This window comes from Bombus huntii, chromosome 14 (genome assembly GCF_024542735.1).
Source record: "Bombus huntii isolate Logan2020A chromosome 14, iyBomHunt1.1, whole genome shotgun sequence".
NCBI lineage: Eukaryota > Metazoa > Arthropoda > Insecta > Hymenoptera > Apidae > Bombus > Bombus huntii.
The window spans coordinates 7,027,975-7,049,932 of record NC_066251.1 but is presented as its reverse complement, the minus strand read 5'-3'; the positions used below and the strand labels follow the sequence as shown (position 1 = coordinate 7,049,932).

The window sequence follows — 21,958 nt, the reverse complement described above, 5'->3', positions numbered from 1 at the left end:
AGATATTTTAATTTGATTCATTTTTAAATATGCATATGAATAACATTATACAATTTTTCAAATATATTTCTTAATTTTTTAATTATACCAAAAGATCATTTCAATTTCATTTATTTTTAAACTTTAATTTTATATTTCTTTTTTTATTTTATAATTAATTTATCGAAAATAAAAGTTAATATTTACTTTAATAGAGATAGTCATTATTGTGAATAATTATTGTTTATGCAATTATAGTTGTCAATTTTAGGAATTAATATATTAATTAATGCTGTTACTTTATTCGAACATCATGTTTCTCTTTTTAATAAGACTCGAGGTTGGATTTTAGAACCGCCTAAGAGATAATATTGATCTTTGTACTCTTTATTTTATTTCGAAGTAAAATTTACCAATCACGTTATCATTAAAATGTCAGAAAATGAGATAAGCCTTCTTAAATATTTTCTAAGTGGAGGATTCGGCGGAATATGCACCATCGTGGTGGGTCATCCCCTAGACACGATAAAAGTAAGGTTACATTAATTAATATAAAAAATAATGAATTATTTATATAACAACAACAATGTTTATAAACAATAACAAATTATAGCAATAAATATGTATATAAACAAAGCAGTATAAATTTTATAATTTGTACAAATAAAACAAACATTTGTTTTCATTGTTGAAGTGTAACAGAATTTGATATATAAAACATTCAAGTAGAAAGTATAATTTCTTAAATCATTTTTAACCTGCTAATATTTTTTATAATATTAAAAAATTGAATTAAAATGCATTTTAAAAATTTTTGTATATAATAAAGTATAAATAGAAATTTGGGGTAGAATAGTTATTCTATAAAATTAAATGTAAAAGATAATCCCCCAATTTTTCAGCTGTACCTAGTCTAATTATAAGTAGGATTATTAAATCCTACTTAGGAATAAACTGTTTTTCTCTGAAGAGGACTGGCTCGATATGTTAGGTAAAAGAAACACAATATGTGCTGATTAGATTTTGTATATAACTTTTTATTTAAGAATCTACTTTTTTATTGTCTTCTTTTTTTTATTTTTTGTCCTTCTATTCTTTTAAATTTTTATGTTAATCAATTATCTATGATTATCATTGTGGTTCATTATTTTAAATATTTTATATTTTGATAAAGACATAAAATATTTTCATATATAATAAAAAAATTAGGATCCATGGGAATTATTGTAATTTTTTTATTGTGATGAAAAATAATTAAATTAAAAGAGAAGGTATATGGTTCAATTATATTATACCAAAAATAAATAATTAATGAAATTAATGTTTTCCATACATTCTTTTTATTTATCAAAATTGCTTGTACTGACATTTTTTTGTTTTCCTTTCAATTATTGTTAATAATATTCTATACCAAAATAAGTGTTTGGAAGGGACATTATTGTTAATAGGTCCGCCTTCAAACTATGCCCCTACCAGGTCCAAATGAAGCAGTATTGTATAATGGAACAATTGATTGTGCTAAGAAAACAATCACGAGAGAAGGAATACGTGGACTATATAAGGGTTGGTAGATAGTTTGTACCTTAAACATGTATAAATATATCCTATTAATTCTTTCTTCTTATTAAAAAATATTCGCTCATTAGATTATCTACAATATTTTTCTTTTAGGTATGGGTGCACCTTTATGTGGTGTAGCTCCAATATTTGCCATAAGTTTTTATGGATTTGGACTTGGCAAGCAATTGATAAAGAGATCTGACAATGTTGAACTGTCTCCTTTGCAACTATTCTATGCTGGTGCTTTTAGTGGCATCTTTACAACTGTTATAATGGCTCCTGGTGAAAGAATAAAATGTCTTTTACAAATACAACAGGGTGATGCAAAACCCAGATATAATGGCCCTATTGATTGTACAAAGCAACTTTATAAGAACGGAGGAATTCCGAATATTTTTAAAGGTACCTGTGCTACTCTTTTGAGAGGTATGTAATATCAAAAATGTTCTTTTTTTATTTTATTTTTATAATAATTTAAATATAGAGACTATGAAATTGTCAATTGCTACTCTTTTTTATTGTGAATTTCCTTAAGTCTTATATATCTAGCTTATATCTATACACAGTGTTATTATACAACTATGATAAATTTAGAAAGCAGAATTATCTTATAAAGACGAAAAATTGAACTGTCTAATTTTGTTCCTTGTTTTTTATACACATATATTAATTGTAAATTAAAAACATATATTAGCTAACTGATGATATTATCTTCATAATTATTTCTTCCCAATGTAGACTTCTTTAAATACCTTCTCCTCAAGGTTCTACATTGCAAACCACCTTTGCGTAATGCATGAAAAACTCCCCAATTTTTCAGCTTCTTGGGAGTTGAGCATCTTGGTGCTATTTCTCGTAACCTGTTTACCTTTTTTTTCAATCAAATTATAATTATTGTGTGGTAAAAAATAGCTTTAAACAATAGCTTCTTTATACTTACCAAGTAAGGATTCCATGTAATCATCGAACAAGTACAATCCCATGGATTGCTATCTAATCTTACAATTGAAAATTGTGGTGGTTTATTTGGAATCCGAAGCATTTTGAAAAAGTCTATAGGTAGTGATGTCAGCTTATTCTTTGAAAGGATAATTTCTTTAAGTTGCTTCTGTTGTTGTACTCCAAATAAACCAGGTGGAATATATTCTAATTCATTATTTGATAGATCTATACGTTTAACATTTTGCAAACCATAAAATGCATCCATAGATATTTTACGAATATGACAAGAACTTAAATCAAGATCTACTAATTTGATTAAATCCACAAAAGCATCAAGATCGATACTTGAAATATTTCCACGAGCTCTTAATTTTAACAGCTCTGGCATTCCTTGAAATACAAAACGTTCCAACATTGGTATTTCTAAATTATACAGATATAAGGCTTGAAGCCGACATAATCCTAAGAAAGAATTTTTTTGTAGATATAATTTTGAATCTTCACCTCCCAAATAAAGTTCTAATGTTGTATTCATGATTTCAAAAGTACTGAAATCAGAAGATATTTATGTTAATTTCACATCTTATTATCATAAAAATATGTATGTAATTAAAATACCTTGGGAATATAGAATCCAAAGGATTCTTCCGAAAATCTGCAATCTTCAACATTGGGAAAGGGGGAAAAGATAGTTCTGATAAAAAAGTTAGATTATTCCCTCTTAAATCAAGATCTTCTAGCATCAATAAGCCAGCTAAATCTACACTCTTAAGTGTTAACAACTGATTACTTGCAAGTGACAATACTTTTAAATTTGGGGTGCCATAAAAACAAAATTCTGGAATGAACTTCAAACTATTTTTTTCTAGTGAGAGATGAACAAGATTATTCAAACCATCAAACATATGCCATGTTATATCTTTTAAATCACAATCATAAACTCTTAAGTGAGTTAAAGCTCCTAAACCAGTAAAAAGTCCAACAGTTTCTTGATAACCTTCCATTTCTTGTTTGTACACATCATAAGGAAGTATTTCCTTGTCATCGCTTTCTCCACTATTTTGTTGACTTAAAAATATCAATCTGTGCCCTGTACTTTGGCTGATGTTATTTAGTAATTGTTTGTTATTATTTTCATCATTGGTAACTGTATTCATTGGTTTAACCACAAGATTAGCTTTATTTTTTTTCATTGGACTCAGGCTTGTCAATCTGACTCGTTCTAAATTTAGGTAAAGAAGATTTAATCCTAATGGATACAATGAATCAACTGATAAAATGATTCCTCCTTGTTTTCCTTGTTTAACATTCGAGCTTTTTTTTACAGATTCATAATCTATTCCTTGAATGTCTAAAGATATTAAATCTGTAAAACGTTGAAATGTTGTAGACTGTAGAAGAATCTCGAAGTTTCCCATACCAGATTCAAGAATTGTAAACACCTAAGACAAAGATACGTTATTTTCGAATAGCAAAAAATTACGCTGTTCAATTCTGTAACACCAACCTGAATGTCTGATGGGAGTTTATCCAATAGTTCTTCATAATCTTCGGCAACAGCGCAAATTGCAACATTTAAAAATTCGGGTATCATAGAGTGGTCCATGTTCAATCCAAATTCGAAATTGCATTCGTTAGTCAAGTTCTGTTGAGAAAAAAGATTATTAAATGTCAAAAAGAAAGTTAGCTAGTTTTCATACCTGATCTTGACTCGTTTTGATCCATCGATGCAAAGGTAAATCAATAAATTTCTGTACCTCACATGAACAGCCTGGTGGACATTTTACCTCCCAAACATCGCCAATATCGATTATTTGTCCAAAGCACTCATTCTAAACATACATTTATTTATTAATTTATCATTCAGCTAAATATACATGCAAAGTCACTCTTAAGAATCTCTATGTTACAATGAGAAATTACTAAATTTAAAAATATTATGAGAAAAATAATCTTTTTCTCTTACACTTCTTCATATTAAATAAAGAAAAGAGTTATATACCAGCAAAGTGAGGACAAGTATTAGAATAACCATCATAATTAGAATAAAATTTGAGTGTTGAAGAAAAGCAGATCTTAAAACCAATGATGGTACGCTGGTTTGAAGGAAACTGAATTTTGTTAATTGTTATCTATCTGCCTTGATGAGCCCTATCAAACAGGATGTTTCCTATCTAGCAACCTACACACACTATTCTTGCCTTATAATTATAAATAACGTTTCCACATAATGCTTTAATTATATACATTCAGGTGAAACTTGATCTTCCTTCAATCTCATAAATATCTTTTATAATATATTTATTACTTGTTTACATGTAAAATTGTCTGAATCTGTAAGCTTTTATCTTATAAAGTCTTCCATACAGGTAATTTATATATCTTCTTAATCATTTTTTAAATTTAACATTTAGATGTTCCTGCTAGTGGAATGTACTTTATGACATATGAGTGTCTCAAAAAGTGGATGTCCTCTGAAGACGGCAAAACAGGAATATTACAAACAATTGTTGCTGGTGGTTTTGCTGGTATAGCAAATTGGATTGTTGGAATGCCACCTGATGTATTAAAAAGTCGTTTACAAAGTGGTATTTATTATAAATTTATTACAATTTATTATTAAATTCTAAGTAATGTTCACAAATCTGACTAACAACAAATTATGGAAGATATTAATTGAAGTTTTACATATCTTATTTAGCCCCAGATGGTACTTACAAAAACGGAATTCGGGACGTGTTCGTAGTTTTAATGAAAGAAGAGGGACCAAAAGCATTGTATAAAGGATGTGTACCAGTGATGCTTCGTGCATTTCCGGCAAATGCAGCATGTTTCCTTGGGTTTGAAGTTGCTATAAAGTTCTTGAATTGGCTACTACCTAATGCATAATTTAAAATTGTATAAAATATCTGCAGATAGTATTCCTACCACTGTTATATGTTGAATTGATAATATATTCGTAAAGTATTCTATCTTTAATGAAAGATACAATAATATATTTTTTTATAATAGCATTCACTTAATGATTTCATGATGAATTTGCAATGAACTGTTAATCTATTTTATCTTAGTCATTAATGCTATTATATAAGTTATTTTTTAAATATAGCTTATACACAATGTAATAATCTTTATCATCTTTTTATATTGTTGAATTTCTATTTTGTAATGTTTAATATATCTTTTTATAAGGGCAAATAAACAACGGACTTGAAGAATCAATTTTAATTTTGATCATCTTCTTTTCAATCTATTTACATTTTAAAGATACAAATTTACAAATAATAGTTTCGTTTCATAAGAATTTAAAAAATCCGCAGAAGTAAACCATTTTTTCTATTACTGAGTAAGATTTTAAATTTCTCACCTTTAAATAAAGTAAGAAATGATTGTTTATGTTTATTTAATGATCATACAAATTCTGTTTGATGTTTGCTTAAGTTAAGTTTACTACCGTATTATTTGTCAGAAAATTGTAATTCTTATCTTATCCTGCTCATTGAATTGGAATTTACAAACTGGAAATTTTGAAGGGTTCCTAAACCTATCAGTACATTAACTTTTTATCACTATAGCAAGAGAATTGTTTTAAGTTGTAATAAAGCTTCATATTGTTTATAAAGATGATATTAAAATCTGTTATATTAATTGGAGGCCCGTCAAAAGGTCTGTGTTTCGCATAAATGAATATTTCTAACATAGTTGTTATAAGCAGTATAAAAATATAACCTCAAATATGATTTTACTCATTTTTTACAGCATTGAATTAAATAATAAGTAAAAGAGAGTAATCCACAGGATATTTTAAATTCAAAAATATATTTTTTAGGTACTAGATTTAGGCCTCTTTCATTAGATATACCAAAACCATTATTTCCTGTTGCTGGATTACCAGTAATACAGCACCATATAGAAGCATGTTCTAAAGTGGACAATCTTAGTGAAATATTAATAATTGGATCATACCTTGCAAGTGATCTGTCTCAATTTATTCAGGAAATGATAAGCATATATAAAATAAGCATTAGGTATCTTCAAGAATTCATTCCATTAGGAACAGCTGGTGGCTTATATCACTTTCGTGATCAAATACGTTCTGGTGGACCTACATATTTTTTTGTAATGAATGGTGATGTATGTGCTGACTTTTCTTTGCAAGAAATAGTAGATTATCATAAAGAGAAACAAGCATTGCTTACTATCATGGCCACTGAAGCAACTAGACAGCAATCATTGAATTTTGGATGTATGGTTCTTGACAAAGAAGGAAAGGTTGCTCATTATGTAGAGAAGCCATCGACATTTGTTTCCACTTTAATCAATTGTGGAATCTATCTTGCTTCCTTAGATATCTTTCAAACCATGGCTGATGTCTTTTATGCAAGACAAAATCAGGAAAGTTTTACGTAAGACACCTCAGAAGATTTTTTGGAAAGTTTTTTGTATTTAAGAATTTTGACTAAATACTGCTACTTTATAGGCAATTCAATGGTAATGGTAAAGATCCAGCTCATATATCACTAGAACAAGACATATTAATGCGTTTAGCTGGAACTGGTCGTTTATTTGCTTTACCTGTTCTAAAATGGTGGTCACAAGTTAAGACTGCAGGTTCTGCTATATATGCCAATCGTCACTATTTAGCTTTGTATAAAGCAAAACATCCAGACCGTCTTGCTTCTACAGTTAATGGAACTTTTCAGATTATTGGTGATATCTATATTCATCCTTCTGCTACTGTTCACGAAACAGCAGTGGTAAAAAGCTCTTATAGATATTTGGTTCTTATAAAATCATGAAATATTAATTAAATATAAATTTCATGAAATATTTGATTTGTAGTTAGGTCCAAATGTAAGCATAGGCCCAAATGCTGTCATTGCCCGTGGTGTTAGAATAAGGGAGTCAATTATATTAGCCAATGCTCATATTCAGGCACATTCTATTGTATTGCACAGTATCGTTGGGAAAAGCAGCTATGTGGGAGAGTGGGCAAGGATAGAAGGAACACCATGTGATCCTAATCCTGACAAACCATTTGCGAAAATGGAAAACTTGCCCTTGTTTAACACTAATGGAAAATTGAATCCTTCTATAACAATCCTCGGTAAATAGTCTATTCATTGATTATTTACACAAGAAGATGAGTATGTATATATTTTTACTATTTATATTTTAGGCACGAGCGTACGTTTGGCAGCAGAGAAAATAGTGTTAAATTCGATTGTCTTACCGCACAAAGAACTGACTAGGAACTTTAAAAATGAAATTATTCTATAAGGTATATGCATACAATGCAAATCACAATATTTAAGAAAATATATCTCTGTTAACTAATTTATATGTGCAATATTTCGTTAACTTCTATTGTATGTTTGAAATTGCCAATTTATAAAATAGTGACTTTAATATAAAATCAGTTTTCTAAGAAACTGATACTGATGCACAATATACAGATTTATATAAGGTATTTATATGGATATAAATATTTTCTAATGATTTTGTTACACACAATTGTTAGTTTATATATTAATATATATAACGATATACCATGTACAATATGAAGAAAATAGACATTTTCGACACTTGTATATCCATTTTTCCATTTGTATTTCTGACTTATATTTGTAAACTCAACACCTTAATCACTAATAAGTTAATAATTAGTGAAGAATATTTTTTGTTAATTCGTTCTTTACCAAGAAAAAGGCTGAAATAATTTAAACAATAGTTTACGATAATTGTATAATTTAAATACATATCTATCTATTTTTTAATATAAAATAAATATAATGAGTTCAAATATCTTATCTGTTTATATAATCCATTGTATCAAAAAGTACCATATTTATAAAGTAATTAACATTATGAAGAGTTTAAACTATATATTTTCTTCCAGAATACAAGAGAATTAATAATTTATTGAAAAAGAAATTGTATGTTATGTAAAAAATATCAAAACTTTTCAGATCGTATGTATTTACTTAGATCGTAAAAATAAACACATACTCGGTTGTTTGACATGCTTTTTTGTACATAGTTGTATCATCATTTACAAGGAACAAATGTAACATCATTAGCCTATGAAGTTTATAGAGTATATAAAAGTCTATGAAGTCTATATTCACTCCTCTTTTATGTACAATTCTTATGGTTAGCATCTAACCCTTAGAAATGTTAATCTGAACATCATAAGAATGTTAAAAAATACGCGCATAAGAAATTAATAATTTTATAAAAATAGATCATGTACAGTCTTCTTGTTTCAAACCTTCAATTAGCTATTATACAATTCCTAAAATACTATGAATAAAAACAGAAGCTTCAAAGCTTCGTTTCATGTTTAACCCTGTTTCTGAACAATTGACTTGGTCGAAGTAGTCCTTGAGAATTATTTAAATAAGAATTTCCAGACATGATAACGGTTGCTGAAGAATCTGGATTTAAAAATTCATTTTTATTATTATCCTCAAACGCAAATCGTTGCTGTTGCTGCTGTTGCGTTTCATTATGATTGTTAGACTCATGATTATTTTTCATGCGATAGTGTACTTCAGAATCCGTCTCTTCTTCATTATCCGCACTATCTACATCTCCTGGAAAGATATTAGATAAATACACATAAGAGTAAATGCATTTCATAAAACTGAATTCAAACAAATTTAAGCAGAACGCACCATCGGAACTATTAGTAGAAGGTAAGTAAAAACGTGAGGCTGGAACTTTGTTATTTCCTACACGTCGTTCTCGTTCTCTGGCAGTATTGTTTGGGTGATGATACTTAAATTCGCGTGGTAGAGTATAGCTTCGGGGCAATGATACTTGACTACCTTCCATATCGCTAAGATCTCCTTCTACCTCTCCCTCGCCTTTAGAACTTTCCTCTCCACCATTTTGACTGAAACGTAGAATATATTATAATATATGTTATAACTAATATATACTATTTAATAATATTTTAATCTTTAATTACCGATGATTAACATGAGTAGACGGTGTCCAATGGGAATAATGATGAGGAAGACAGCGCGGTGCGAGTAAAATTTCTGGAGTGTCCGCTCTTTCTCTTTGCGTTGTTCTCCATGAATTCGAAGGATGAATGTTTGGGTAATAGGAAGATGATGGTGGTGGAGGTAAAAGACAGTGCATTTTCACTGGTGGCCACGAAGATAAGGCTAGTCCTCCATTTTGATCACCTACTGATGGCTCAGATGTGAATAAAGGAGAACTGGGGGAAGTATGTAATTTTGTATTAGGAGGTGGTTGCTGATTTGATGCAGGCGATGACGAAAATGATGATGCTGAAGCTGATGGCGGAGGAAATAACTTTCCTTCTTTTATTTCTTCTTGAATTGCTCTTAATTCTCGCAACTGCTGCTGCTTCTTCTCTTGAAGTTTCTCTCTTATTAAATTTACACTTAGAGAGCCAGCAGTTGCAGCATCCATTCCAATTTTTTGTTCATTTGAATGATCATTCTGTATCATGCCGGAATTCACAGATTTCTTCCAAAACGGTATTAATTGACGTGAATTATTATTCACGCCAAGCCATTGTTTCGATTCAGTCACTGTGTTCATGGAAGTTGTGACAGTTCCAGTTTCAGACTGTGGTGGTGGAGGAGGTACGAATGTTGTTGGTTTTTTCTTTTTTCGATTTGGATTTACTGCAGCTGGATTTGTAAAACGACAATTAAATACTCCTGGTATTCCACCATTACTCAACTTAACTTTCCTTACTCCTACATTCATATTTAATTTTTTATCTTCTGTATATTCTATTTGTTTTTCTTCCAGATTATCCTACATACACAATTCCTTTGTTAGAGATATATTTACTATATTGCCCTTAAAAATTTGGTTTTAATTTGTAATACCTGGTTTGACAAAGCTGTGAGATTCGAAGCTGTCATTCTACCACCTGCTTCATACCTTAATCTTCGTACATGAAAAAATCTATAGTTCCATGTAAAGTCATTAACAATTACTAACATTAAATAATATCTATCTTCGCAAAATGAATTGATAAAATTGAACTTATACCTACCTATAATAGAGCCCCATGAAAAACATACCACCAAAAAATAAGGCTAATAGTGTAAGTACTAAAGTTACAGGGTTTGGATGATGTTGGTGTGGAAGAAGATCTGTTCTATTAACACCAACTATCCATACACCAATGAGTAAACTATTCTCCAAAAACATTACTGTGTAAAAAATTACCTAAAAGAATATAAATGAATTGAATACACTTGATTTAATTAACTTTAAATGTTAGTATTAAGGAAGCAACATACATTAACAACTCACCATTTTTTGACGATGATTTGTTTCGTGTAAATTTACATACGCAAATATATAAACAAATGCAAGGAGTGAGGCTAAAGACGTTTTTCTTAAAATAGGCAAATGTTCACCACCGTGAAAAAGACCATCTGGCGTGAGTAGCAACCACATCAACATTGATAGCCAGTGGAGAGCCATGACAATTAGCAACCACTGTCCACCATAAAGTGAAGCATAAGCTACCAATACTCCTACTCTAGCGCTTACAGTTCCTAAACGCCAAGCTAGTTGTGCCAGCACACCTAGCCATGTCAATACCAAACGTTCTAAATTACGAAGACGTGCTGCACCTTTGCTAAAACTAGCAACTGCCCAACATACACTCCACAAAGATAGACCAGCAGATACTGCAGTTAATTTTGCTAACTTATCACTGTCTCTGTCAGTTTCCTTTGTTTTTCCAACATCTGTATTTGAATCATTATTGACTCCAATAGACAAGAGATATAACTGCAGAAGTAACATTGGTGCAGCTTCACAGAAGGCATGAATAAGGCGTAATACACAAAGTTCTCTAACCTAATGATGTAAAATCATTAATTTCAGATAAATTATTTTAAATATATACACAAGCTATTTTTTTCTTGCATCTCACCTCATGTTTAACATAAGTTAAATTAACTGGAATAAATAATTTGAAGTATCTCCATAATACTCCAACTTGAGTTGAATGAAGCAATAAAACACACCATATTGTCCAATTCCCATTTTCTTTCTTTCCATTGATATTGCAATCTGCTATATTGTTACCAGTTAGTTTGCCTCTGGCTCCCCACAAATACCATCTTACACTAATAATCTGAAATTAATAAAGAATATATTAGTTATGACAAATAGAAATTTTTCATTGCTTTATATGGATACTGACCTGAGAAATAATTAATGAAGTTGCTATAAGAACAATACTTAAGGGAAAGAGAATTGGAGGAGCTACAGAATGTTGGGCAAGAGCATATACCATTGCAAAGTCAAAAACAACGTCACAAAAATATGATGCAAGGGAGATTATGTTGAATAATACATCACACAATGGTAAAAATTCGTGTTGATGCTGTGTCTGCAGATGCTGGGCCATAATGGGCTTTTGTTATCCATTTGGATTATCCAGCACCTTTTCTTCTTGTCAACCTATGCCACACATTCCACAATATAACAATTGTCTCATACAGTGGATGAAGAAAGCTAACTGAAATACAAATTGTTAATAAATTACCTATTTATTTTAATATTCAATATAATATGATATATGAATATTACACAAAAATCTTAAACTAATAGAATACCAAATATAATTTAAAAAGATTTTATTTAAAAATTAAAAAATTGCTTTATATACATATTTTTACTATAAAAATAATTTTTATAGCATATTGCTCTGTAATTGATACATATGAATTCAAATAAATAAATTTGTATGTCTATCACTAATTGATAATATTACAAATCACATTTTTAACTATTCACATGTGACAACGTCGGAAAACTACAAGTATAAATTTAAAATAAAAACTGGAGTAGACAATAAAATATTGTAATAAGAAACTGACAATAATATTCAAAAAGTTGGAAAATGAAAAATCAATTTTTTACAAACTGGTATGTTTGATTAAAATGTGTCAGTTGTTTAATAGGAAGAAAGAAAATAGAAATCTCGATAGTCTGGAATAAAAATATTAATATAATGAAAATATAAAATTAAAAAATATTGTGAAGCGTAGGAGGAAGCAAATTGCCTTACCACATTCCTCAGATGTCACCGAATGAGTAATCACAAAAGTAACATTCTCATCTAGATGCTGGGCTCGCAAGAGCTTGGACCAGCGTTGGAATGCGAGGAATTTATCTGTATACTTCGCGGACGCTTTCAAAAATAAAACTTTTCCTCACCGACTATCCACGATCTGCGTTGCTTTTTGATTGTGTTGGTACATTTTCCGGCGATTCACATTTAAGAAGGCCGCTTATTTTATTTCAAACAAACTTTAGTTCAATTTACCTGTTGATTCAAGAGACAACTATATATAGATTACTATATAACAATGTAATAAAGTAACATTGCACTTATCGTTGCTCCACTAACTCTAAAACGCAAGATTGTCGACCAAGTAGTCAGGAATTCCAAGCAGTGGTTCTCATCGACAACTTTGCGTAAAATGATTAATCAATCTCTCACATTCTTCGTCAGTGGTTCTCATATTTTTATTATTTCATTTCATTTCTGCAACTATATTGTTAATATAACGAAAATAATATTATAAATAAAATGTATATAAACAATGTATTTATAATTCTGATAATCTAGATTTTATAACTATTTTCGTATAAAATAGACCGCTATTAAGGCAGTATTATGTGTACATATTTAAAAATTTAAAAATATTGGAAAATATGGACATTGATGTTAACACGCATTTATTTCCATGACTTCTTTTAGTATTTTTCGAAGAATGTGACTATAATCGTATAAATAATTTCTCCTAGTGTCTTTATACAATGAAAAACTATCTATATAACTTCGAAATTGATAATTATTTATTTAAGTCATTGTAGATCTTTATATAAATAGATCTTTCTCGTAAATTGGATTCCAATGATTTGGAGATTGATTAAAAATTGCTAATACAAAAATGTCCAGAAATTGAATTTTCCTTCCATTACATTTCATATTTTTTTACATATACACTATCAAATTTTATAAAATTGTCCTCCCTAAAAAAGGCCACTTTTTCTAAGGTCATTAAGTTTTTAGTTTGGTCAAATATTCACTATTACGTAAATTAATAATTGTATTTAAAATCGCACTTCTTATTTTCTCATTGAATTAAATTTACAATTAATAAGTGAAAGATGACGATTAAATTATAGAAAGTTATTTTGTTATAATAATTATATTAATAAATAATGCTTATTACGTATATTCCATCGTAATAAATGATCCATTTTTAACTATAAAGGTTGAAAAACGAATTACATTTTATTTTTCTCAAAATATCACACAAACATTCGGACGCACAACAATCCAAAAATCATATCAAACATTAAAGTTATAATAGATTTAGGAATATCCAAAATTTTTATATTTTTACCATACATTTTTATAACCGCTCTTTTTTCTAAATTAGTACAAAATGAATACAATATTTTAATTGGTAGTGTTATCAGGATGTACATAATATTCCTAAATCTATACAAGTTTCCAAGTTAAAGGAATAAGTATGTGCCACGGTGCAATTTAATATTATAAAAAACATGAACTCTATAAGTACATATACATTAATGCCGACGTATTTAAAGAAAATCTCTTGCACATCTCATTCATTTGCAATATGATAAAAACTTTGCTTAGAGAAACAGATCTTTTACATTATAAAATTATTTTCACAGTTAAAACTAACATAAAAAGACATTCATACGGAAATGAAATGCCGATTTGTAAAATCAGTCTTACAGTTCAAAAATCAGATTGAAGATATATATACATGTATATATCTCTCTATACTCATACGGAGATAGGAATACTTTAAGCATACTGAAACAAAAAGAGAAAACAGCAACAGTAATATATGTACAAAGAAGAAAATATCGAGTATCCTCCGTGGAAATGCTTGAATTTTTATACGTATAAATATCTGGCAGCTTATTAAAAAATGACAGTACATATTCTCTCGAATGTGCTAAAAAAACAATACATTCAGGTAAATTAATGCGAAGTGCTTCTTAATACCTAAAAATGCTTGGACAACCCATGGTTTCATAAAGTTCGCACTTTATGAAAAAAATATTCTCAAAAAAGGCAAAAAAGTAATAAATAATTATCTTTTACTCTCAAATCTCACATATGAGGTTAAATACAGGTTTATGATTTCAGAATTAAAATGTCACGCTGTACTCATCTGGTTTATACAATAACTAATACTAGTTTCTTTAAAGATAATGTAAATCATAGAATTGGAAAACAGAATATGCTGTTTTGATCGCAAAAATAGCTATTCTTAAAAAAAAAGAAGAAAAAGAAAAAGAACAAAAAGGAACTAAAAGAATAATTTTCTTTATACTTTTTTGATGTGAATCTAGACCTCTGAATTACTATCAGTTATTTTGCATTTACAATTTAATAAGAAAAATAAGTAACGTGCATTATTTTCACGCTTCTATTATTATCTTATAAAATTATTATGATATGATTGAGTATTTCAATCATTATATCAATAAATTGTAATAAAATATCTTAACGATTTTCGTTCAATTTTTCGTAAAACATAATAACGCTTCTTATTATATAAAAATTATTATAAAAAAGAGATAAATAAAAATAGCAATTTAAAATTTTATTTTTTCACTTTTCAAAATCAAGAAGAGATATGTCTTTCTAAAAAGCTCGTAAAGCAAGATCATTCGAGTACAGCACATCTCAAGTATAGTCGAAATCTTGGAATGACCATCAAACATATAATTCCAAAAGAAAAAAAAGGAGAAAAAAGAATTCAATCGACTCGACCATAAGATGGAACTATGTCTTTTGCTATCCAGAAGTCGCAATTAGGATAGTCACGATCAGGAAGCGTATCTTGTCCAACAATTAAGACTCGTTTTATACCATTAGCATCTGCCTGAGCTACCTCGCCGTGCCAAACATAGTGATTGAAAAGCTGCTGCATAGCAGATACGTGTCTTTTTTCAGCAGGAGTACGAGCAGCATATGATCCGAGTATCGCTGCAGCATCACAATCAGGATCTGCAATATGACCCCGTGGCTGCGTCGCTACGTAGAATGGAATATTGGTCTTCATTCTGGCAACTGTCAGCAATGGACATACCACACGAACGTCCGAGATCATGCTTAGTAAACCTTTCAACGTTGCGTTATAACGTCTAAAGAAATTTCAATTTCTTATATTTCTCGATCTCCAACCTCTAGCTTTGATTAATAATGAAATATATAATAAATAAAAGATTCTAACCTGAGAGCTTCGTCCGCTAAACCAGATGTTCCTAATAAGGACTCCTTTACAATTTTCTCTACTTGTGTGGAATTGAGAGTAGCGTTGGAAGTGAGATACTTAAGAGGGACTCCAGCATGTGCAGTAGTGCCCATTACAATTTTCACCGAAAATTCATCCCTTGCCCAAATTTGACCTACGGGTTCCTGAAGAATGGCACGATCGAGCACCAACCATTCATGTCTCCTATCTCTTGTTGTCGCTTCTCTGGTTTCAGGCAGACCAACGTTTCCTAAATGCCATGTTTCAGGAACTGAATCCATTATCTCCTCGGCACTTTTGCTTCGCAAACAAGCGGCGTCATTACATCTTGTAGAATTTAAAAATAGTTCATTAAGTGTTTCGGAAACTTCTAGTTCTCTTCCGGGAAATATCGCACTACCGCTGGAAATCCACACTCGCTGGAAAAGATCCCTTGTTCGCCGAATGCCAACTAAAGTTGTGACAAGCGTTCCTCCTGCCCGATGACCCCATAAAGTTACGGCCGATTTATTTCCTCCGAAATGTTCAATGTTAAGATGAACCCACTGAAGCGCTGCTATGATATCCGACAACCCGTAATTTCCGGATGTGAGAGGATGCGATGTTCTTGAAAGTTGATCTGCAGCTAAAAAGCCGAAGATTCCTAACCTGAAATATAATAAAACTTAACGCTTAAAATATTTATATAAATTATACAATGTTACCAAAATCAAGTTAAGGAGTTAAGACTAACCGGAAGTTAGGTCTAACAAACACCATATCACGGACACGAGCAAGTTTTGCAGAAGGCTGCATTACACCTGGAGAACCACCACTGAGGGTTTCAGCACCAATCATAACGACCACTGATAAAGGCGAATCATATCTGACTTCAGGCGTGAAAACATCTAAATATAAGCAATCTTCGCTTCCGACAATCCTTCCTGAAGCCTCTCGTTGCCAACAAACTTTCGAGGAATTGTGTGCTTGATACGTATTCGTCCAGCAGTATTCAATTTTTCTTAGGGGTTCCGCAGGTTGCCAACGACGATTTTCTAATGGTGGGATTGCATATGGGATCCCACGAAATGCGAATGCACCATCTTCTGACACACCTTGCACAGGTCCGCAAGAAGTTACTGCTTTGACAAAGCTCCCATCCTTTATCAACTGTGAAACATTCTTTCTCGGACCGATGCAAGCGATACAGACGATAATCACGACTGATACCAGGATACACAATGTTGTCACTATTATTAACACATACATTACACAAAAAATTAATTACCTACATTATTTAAATTTACATAATTGAAATTGTTCAACATTTTAAATTTAAAATAAAAAGATTCAAATCCAAGTCGTAATTTCGTACCTAGCGCAAATAAATTTCTCCTTGCAGCGGATATACAAGCTACAAGAAAATGCTGTTTAGGAGATTCAATTCCGTCTGGAGCATCACCATCGAGTCGAACAGTTTCCATACCATCTTCGTTACTGATAGGATTTTTCTCCGTCACAACATCGTCAAGAGTTTCAACACTCGCCAATCCAGCAGCTCCGGTAATTCCCAATTCCACTTCACCTTCCTAAAATAATTTATAATACATTACAAAATAATGTACAATTAATTTTTGTTTGTATTGAAATTTATAAGACAATATTTGCATTTTCGTATGTTGAAATATTACTGATTAAAACGAATAAAGCAGCTATTAACGGCGAAGCATACACCTTGGTAAAAGGCAGTACGTGCTTGAGTGTGGTAAATTATGTTTCAAGACTGTATAGGGTTTCGCTCTTATTAATTCGCACTTTGTTTAAGAATCTTATTAAAAAAAATAATTTAAAGAAAAATTAATATAAAAAAAATATTAACTATTAACTACCTTATTTTTTTTTCTAGGAAAAACAGAGACTAAGGGTAACTTTATGGTGTCGAGAATTCTCTTGCGGCTTTCCTTTTCCTTTGCGTCTTTATTCGGTGTGCTTGTTTTCTCTGATGATACATTTTGATCACTTTCTTTAACAGTTTTTTCCGTTGAATCGCCTTCTCCAACTTCAGTAGGCTTACAATCATCCTCCTAACAATAGAAATTATATATGCATTTGGTGTATGTTCTCTATACGATATATGTTTCTTGCATAACATCAATATTTAATTAAAAAATCATCATCATCATTATCATCATCATTTTGTACCGATATTTATTATTTAAAAGGTACATAATCAATAATGCCAGGTGTGCTGTTCGTCTGACGTCATCCATTGGTTTAATGTTGGAAAAAAAATCATTACGGGGCTATGAACACCCCTCATGAACACGCCATGGTGCTCCAGGAACTTGTGCTCTTTCGAATGACATCGTTTCTTTGTAAACAGACAATCGAGCAAAGAAAGATTTATATTCATGGTGTCATCTATGTTTATATCCGTTTAAATTAAGGTTTCGATGCAATTGGTATAATCATATTATACACGGGTTCTATAGAGATTTATTTAAACGCCCACGGCAATGTTTGCGTGACTACCAGCGCGTGCAGCGAGCTATTTAAAATAGAATAAATGAATCTCAACGACAGTCGTACACCATACAAAACGATTACACGATTACAATGATTTTCACATAATTTTGAAGAATGAATGAAATATTGCGGATGCAAGTAACATTCGCTTTCCCTATGCATTACATCTTCTATAGGGAGGAAAAAATGCAGGATGCTATTAGTAGACTGAGAATGTGTATGTATATATAGGAAATTTAAATATATAAATACGTAATATTTAGAGGATGAAACAAATTTCCATTTATCTTTTATCCATAAAAATTCGAATTTACATAAACATCTGTAATTTAGCTATCAGACTTGGATTTCTTGAGGAAGCATGTTGCAAAGCATTCTGGAGTAAGGTTTAAAGCAAGCTGAAACTCTTAAGGTCCTAGATATCTTGTCAGAGAGATAAGGCCACTTAAAAAGACAGTCCTGATAATATACTATTATTGAAACAAAAAGGAAAGACAGTTTAAAGAGAATTAAAGAGAAAATTCCTTTGCTATTACTTTACACAACTCCTTGCTCTTTGTACGACAGAAGCCGGGCATCTTAATACCGCCAATTGGAATTTTCTTCTTAGGTTTCTGGTCTTCGGATTCCGCGTCTGGAGCGGTCGATGCCACCGTATGTTTCGTGTTCTCGGCGTTCAACATTTTCTCTCTCTCTTCCTCTGCAATTTCTTTCTTATCCATGCTTTTCTCCTGATCCTCTTGACTCATGCTTTACTCCTAAAAATCGGATTAAATCCAACACCAATTAAATATTAACAGATCGGTGTTTTTAATATATAAATACGTTGCAACGTTTTTTAATAGACATAAATCATATCCACAGACATAATTTATTAATTATTTAATTATTCTTTTGATAGTAATGTTTAGTTATTAAGTAAAAGAGGATCCTTTTTTAATGAATTTGAAAGAATATAAATTTTAATTGGAAGGAGAAATATCATAATGAAAAATTTAAGCCTATGCAATCAAAGGAAAAACGCGTGGGGACGTCACAATTTGTATCACTCCATATACAAAGTGTTTACTCCAATTCAATTCAAATTCAATACACAAATATAAGAAGGAGCAATAATCTGACAGATACCATGAAAATATTTAAAGATAATTTTTTCAGAAATATAATATGTAATAAACAAATTTAGTTTATGTTTGAACTTGTTTTCTGATAAAGAATCAATCTTTTTCTAGTTGTACCATCAATTAACAGATATCTCATCAATATAGATAGATTTTGATTAATAATAGTTTTATGTTACATGTTTGCAAATGGTTGAAGAATTGTGCGTCGCGTTGGAGTGAACACCCTGTATACGTATTAAGCATTGCAGCTGGCGTCGGGACGCCCAGACGTAAACCGATCGATCGGATGGCATTGCTCTCTGAGCCTATTGCCCCGAGGAGTCTAGCAATACATAGTTACTTCACTTCTATTTTTTCGATAACTTCCGGTAGCTTTACAGAAGCTTTTACCCTTCTATCAAATTGTATTAATTTTTTAATTATTTTACATTATCAATATAGAAACATCATAGACCAATATAATGTATACATATAAATACATGAACATTTGAGTTACAAATATTTGAAAATAAAGTACTTAATTTTTGGTAGAATAAAAATGAAACAAATAATAATTTTGGTAACTTAGAATTTAAATTAGATTAAAATTCGCAAATATTCTATCATATGTTAATATATCTTAATAACTCAAATTTTCAAATTTAAAACATCGAACTGAAATTAAAAGATTCTAATTCAGTAGCATGGATTGTTATGTTATGGACTGTCATAGAATTATACACTTTTTATCTATACTCTCTTTCTTAAGTGACAAATACTTTATATACAAGTATATATAGAATATATAGAATATAAAGAAGTAACGTAAAATAAGAAATAATATTGAATTTAATTAAAGACTAGAAAAACGTTTATTTCGTACTATATAATAATTATTTAATATGGACATATTTTCTAATGAATTTCCACTATTCACTCTTTCTTCAAATTGCAATTTATACATTGTTAGTTAAAATAATAATGACAAATATATCGTATATATATGTTTAAAAACGATTAATCTTACTCCAAAAACGTATATGATTAATTTTATTCCGAGAAAGGTTACAAATATGAACGCAATAATATAGTTTTAACATTACAAATACGAAGACATGGAGGTAGTCAGTGTACAGACAAATTTGATCCAACAAATACCGGTCGAAAAGTAAAGTGATTTTTTTTCTTTGTACTTCTCCCCTAGCTTGCAGCCCCTTTATATTATGTTTCACGCATCGCCACTGTCGCGCAGTTCCGAAACAAATACGTTGAACTTTCTCTTTCGTGGATACGATTCATACAATTACCTTCTTTCCCCAATAATATTATCCGTTCCTTCGTTTAAACTTAATAAATTATTCGTATAAAATGTATTTAAAATATCCATAAAGACTGTTTCTGCTGCAATTATCTTCTCCTTCTTATCAATTATCTTTTCCTAAAGATAAGCAATTATCTTTCTCCTTTATTTACTATATTATACACATTAAGTAGCCATTTATAATTCGGAATTATTATTTAAAAACAATTCGATCAATGTTTATTCTTACTTCGCGTTTTCCCTTTTATTAATCAAATTTACTTGATTTTATCCACGATTCAGTTCAACGTATCTTTCATTGTACGAATCGTGTGAATGGCATTTTCGATATCGCAGGTAACAGAGAAACAAAGTTGTAAATACTCACTCTTTTCGGCAGATTCGGAAAGGACGCTACTGAATTTTGCAGAAAGATTGCTTCTTTTCTGTGTCGAGAAGCTGTCGGATTGCCAGGCAATCTCGAGATGATCGTGTTGATGCTGCCGATAATGATCACTTCATCGATCGTGAGAAGATATTTAAATTTGATTCGGCACCTTACGAGAAAACTATTTCAAACAGCGCAAATATCACCACAAACGAAACTTAGGGCATGCCTACCTCGACTGTCGCCCTACGAGACGTCTACGATGCTTTTCCCCCACCACGATTTTTATACGATGTGACGCTCCTATTGGTCGATTTTAACTATGCGCGGTCGCTTTGTTTTAAATGCTTCATATCATATGCTCTTTTCTTTATTTGTACCTGTTATTAAACACTGTTATACAACTGAAACTTTGCTTATTTTTATAAAACAAATAAAGATAGAAATAAAAATATTTTATTCGATGTATTTATTAGCTATATAACACATATGAATAGAACTAACCCATTAAGAACCAACGGTGCAATAACATAACATTACACTTGTGATTTCTTTATAATCAATTCACATTATCGAATTCTAGTGAATCCATGTTGGGATTGCGAAAAAAGATTCCATATCTTCCAGATTTTCCATAGATGTTTAAACAAGTTTAACAATTATAGCACAGTAATCTAAATAACCGATATATATGTTAGGTTAACCAAACATAAAATTTTCTACTACAAGACCTAATCTAATGTTATCACATAATGTCTGAACTTATTGGATCAATCACTTGCTACAAGCAAAGATAATAAATATCATATACATATCCCTAAAGAAAAAATATTTCAAGAATAAGGATATTTTGAAT

At 30.4% G+C, this 21,958-nt stretch overlaps 4 protein-coding genes across 8 annotated transcripts; 2 read left to right on the top strand and 2 right to left on the bottom strand.

Moving 5' to 3' along the window:
- Positions 1-212: 212 nt before the first annotated feature.
- Positions 213-5,703, top strand: LOC126873141 (congested-like trachea protein). Of its 3 annotated transcripts, none has more exons than XM_050633716.1 (6): positions 213-510; positions 882-970; positions 1,381-1,542; positions 1,651-1,965; positions 4,896-5,069; positions 5,183-5,703. In XM_050633716.1, the coding sequence occupies exons 3-6, from the start codon at positions 1,443-1,445 to the stop codon at positions 5,368-5,370; spliced, it is 777 nt and encodes a 258-aa protein (XP_050489673.1). In that variant the 5' UTR covers positions 213-510; positions 882-970; positions 1,381-1,442; the 3' UTR covers positions 5,371-5,703. The 3 variants fall into 3 exon arrangements, with proteins under 3 accessions (XP_050489673.1, XP_050489671.1, XP_050489670.1); XM_050633714.1 differs by having other exon boundaries at positions 214-510; positions 1,428-1,542; XM_050633713.1 differs by lacking the exon at positions 882-970 and having other exon boundaries at positions 214-510; positions 1,428-1,542.
- Positions 1,971-4,889, bottom strand: LOC126873129 (insulin-like growth factor-binding protein complex acid labile subunit). The gene is made up of 6 exons (XM_050633690.1): positions 4,484-4,889; positions 4,182-4,313; positions 3,989-4,126; positions 3,100-3,923; positions 2,480-3,029; positions 1,971-2,407 (listed from the first exon to the last, which is right to left on the bottom strand). Exons 1-6 carry the CDS (start codon positions 4,517-4,519, stop codon positions 2,234-2,236), a joined length of 1,854 nt encoding a protein of 617 aa, XP_050489647.1. The 5' UTR covers positions 4,520-4,889; the 3' UTR covers positions 1,971-2,233.
- A 258-nt stretch (positions 5,704-5,961) lies between the features above and the next one.
- On the top strand, positions 5,962-8,078 carry LOC126873139 (mannose-1-phosphate guanyltransferase alpha-A). Of its 2 annotated transcripts, none has more exons than XM_050633710.1 (5): positions 5,962-6,147; positions 6,311-6,887; positions 6,962-7,238; positions 7,324-7,588; positions 7,661-8,078. In XM_050633710.1, the coding sequence occupies exons 1-5, from the start codon at positions 6,105-6,107 to the stop codon at positions 7,759-7,761; spliced, it is 1,263 nt and encodes a 420-aa protein (XP_050489667.1). In that variant the 5' UTR covers positions 5,962-6,104; the 3' UTR covers positions 7,762-8,078. The 2 variants fall into 2 exon arrangements, with proteins under 2 accessions (XP_050489667.1, XP_050489668.1); XM_050633711.1 differs by having other exon boundaries at positions 6,000-6,147; positions 6,241-6,887.
- Positions 8,079-8,212: 134 nt separating this feature from the next.
- LOC126873125 (uncharacterized) lies at positions 8,213-21,360 on the bottom strand. Of its 2 annotated transcripts, XM_050633684.1 has the most exons (9): positions 12,563-15,309; positions 11,693-12,010; positions 11,420-11,623; positions 10,789-11,343; positions 10,526-10,701; positions 10,356-10,434; positions 9,455-10,281; positions 9,159-9,379; positions 8,213-9,077 (listed from the first exon to the last, which is right to left on the bottom strand). In XM_050633684.1, exons 2-9 carry the CDS (start codon positions 11,897-11,899, stop codon positions 8,806-8,808), a joined length of 2,541 nt encoding a protein of 846 aa, XP_050489641.1. In that variant the 5' UTR covers positions 11,900-12,010; positions 12,563-15,309; the 3' UTR covers positions 8,213-8,805. The 2 variants fall into 2 exon arrangements, 1 of the variants encoding a protein (XP_050489641.1); XR_007692312.1 differs by lacking the exons at positions 8,213-9,077; positions 9,159-9,379; positions 9,455-10,281; ... (3 more) ...; positions 11,420-11,623; positions 11,693-12,010 and adding exons at positions 12,112-12,483; positions 15,786-16,454; positions 16,540-17,035; ... (2 more) ...; positions 18,848-19,069; positions 21,103-21,360 and having other exon boundaries at positions 12,563-15,696.
- Positions 21,361-21,958: the final 598 nt, after the last annotated feature.

Bases quoted from the DNA above. Each gene is read 5' to 3' on its own strand.
- LOC126873129 (XM_050633690.1), bottom strand. From the start codon at position 4,519: ATGATGGTTATTCTAATACTTGTCCTCACTTTGCTG. The intron at 4,127-4,181 runs GTATGAAAACTA...TTTTCTCAACAG, and splicing joins TCAAAACGAGTCAAGATCAG to AACTTGACTAACGAATGCAA. The intron at 3,030-3,099 runs GTATTTTAATTA...TTCTGATTTCAG, and splicing joins TTGGATTCTATATTCCCAAG to TACTTTTGAAATCATGAATA.
- LOC126873125 (XM_050633684.1), bottom strand. From the start codon at position 11,899: ATGGCCCAGCATCTGCAGACACAGCATCAACACGAATTTTTACCATTG. The intron at 10,282-10,355 runs GTATTACAAATT...TTGTGTATGTAG, and splicing joins TCACAGCTTTGTCAAACCAG to GATAATCTGGAAGAAAAACA. The intron at 9,380-9,454 runs GTAATTAAAGAT...TCTACGTTTCAG, and splicing joins TCTACTCATGTTAATCATCG to TCAAAATGGTGGAGAGGAAA.
- LOC126873141 (XM_050633713.1), top strand. From the start codon at position 412: ATGTCAGAAAATGAGATAAGCCTTCTTAAATATTTTCTAAGTGGAGGA. The intron at 1,543-1,650 runs GTTGGTAGATAG...TTTTTCTTTTAG, and splicing joins AATACGTGGACTATATAAGG to GTATGGGTGCACCTTTATGT. The intron at 5,070-5,182 runs GTATTTATTATA...TATCTTATTTAG, and splicing joins AAAAAGTCGTTTACAAAGTG to CCCCAGATGGTACTTACAAA.
- LOC126873139 (XM_050633710.1), top strand. From the start codon at position 6,105: ATGATATTAAAATCTGTTATATTAATTGGAGGCCCGTCAAAAG. The intron at 6,888-6,961 runs GTAAGACACCTC...GCTACTTTATAG, and splicing joins CAAAATCAGGAAAGTTTTAC to GCAATTCAATGGTAATGGTA. The intron at 7,589-7,660 runs GTAAATAGTCTA...TTTATATTTTAG, and splicing joins TCCTTCTATAACAATCCTCG to GCACGAGCGTACGTTTGGCA.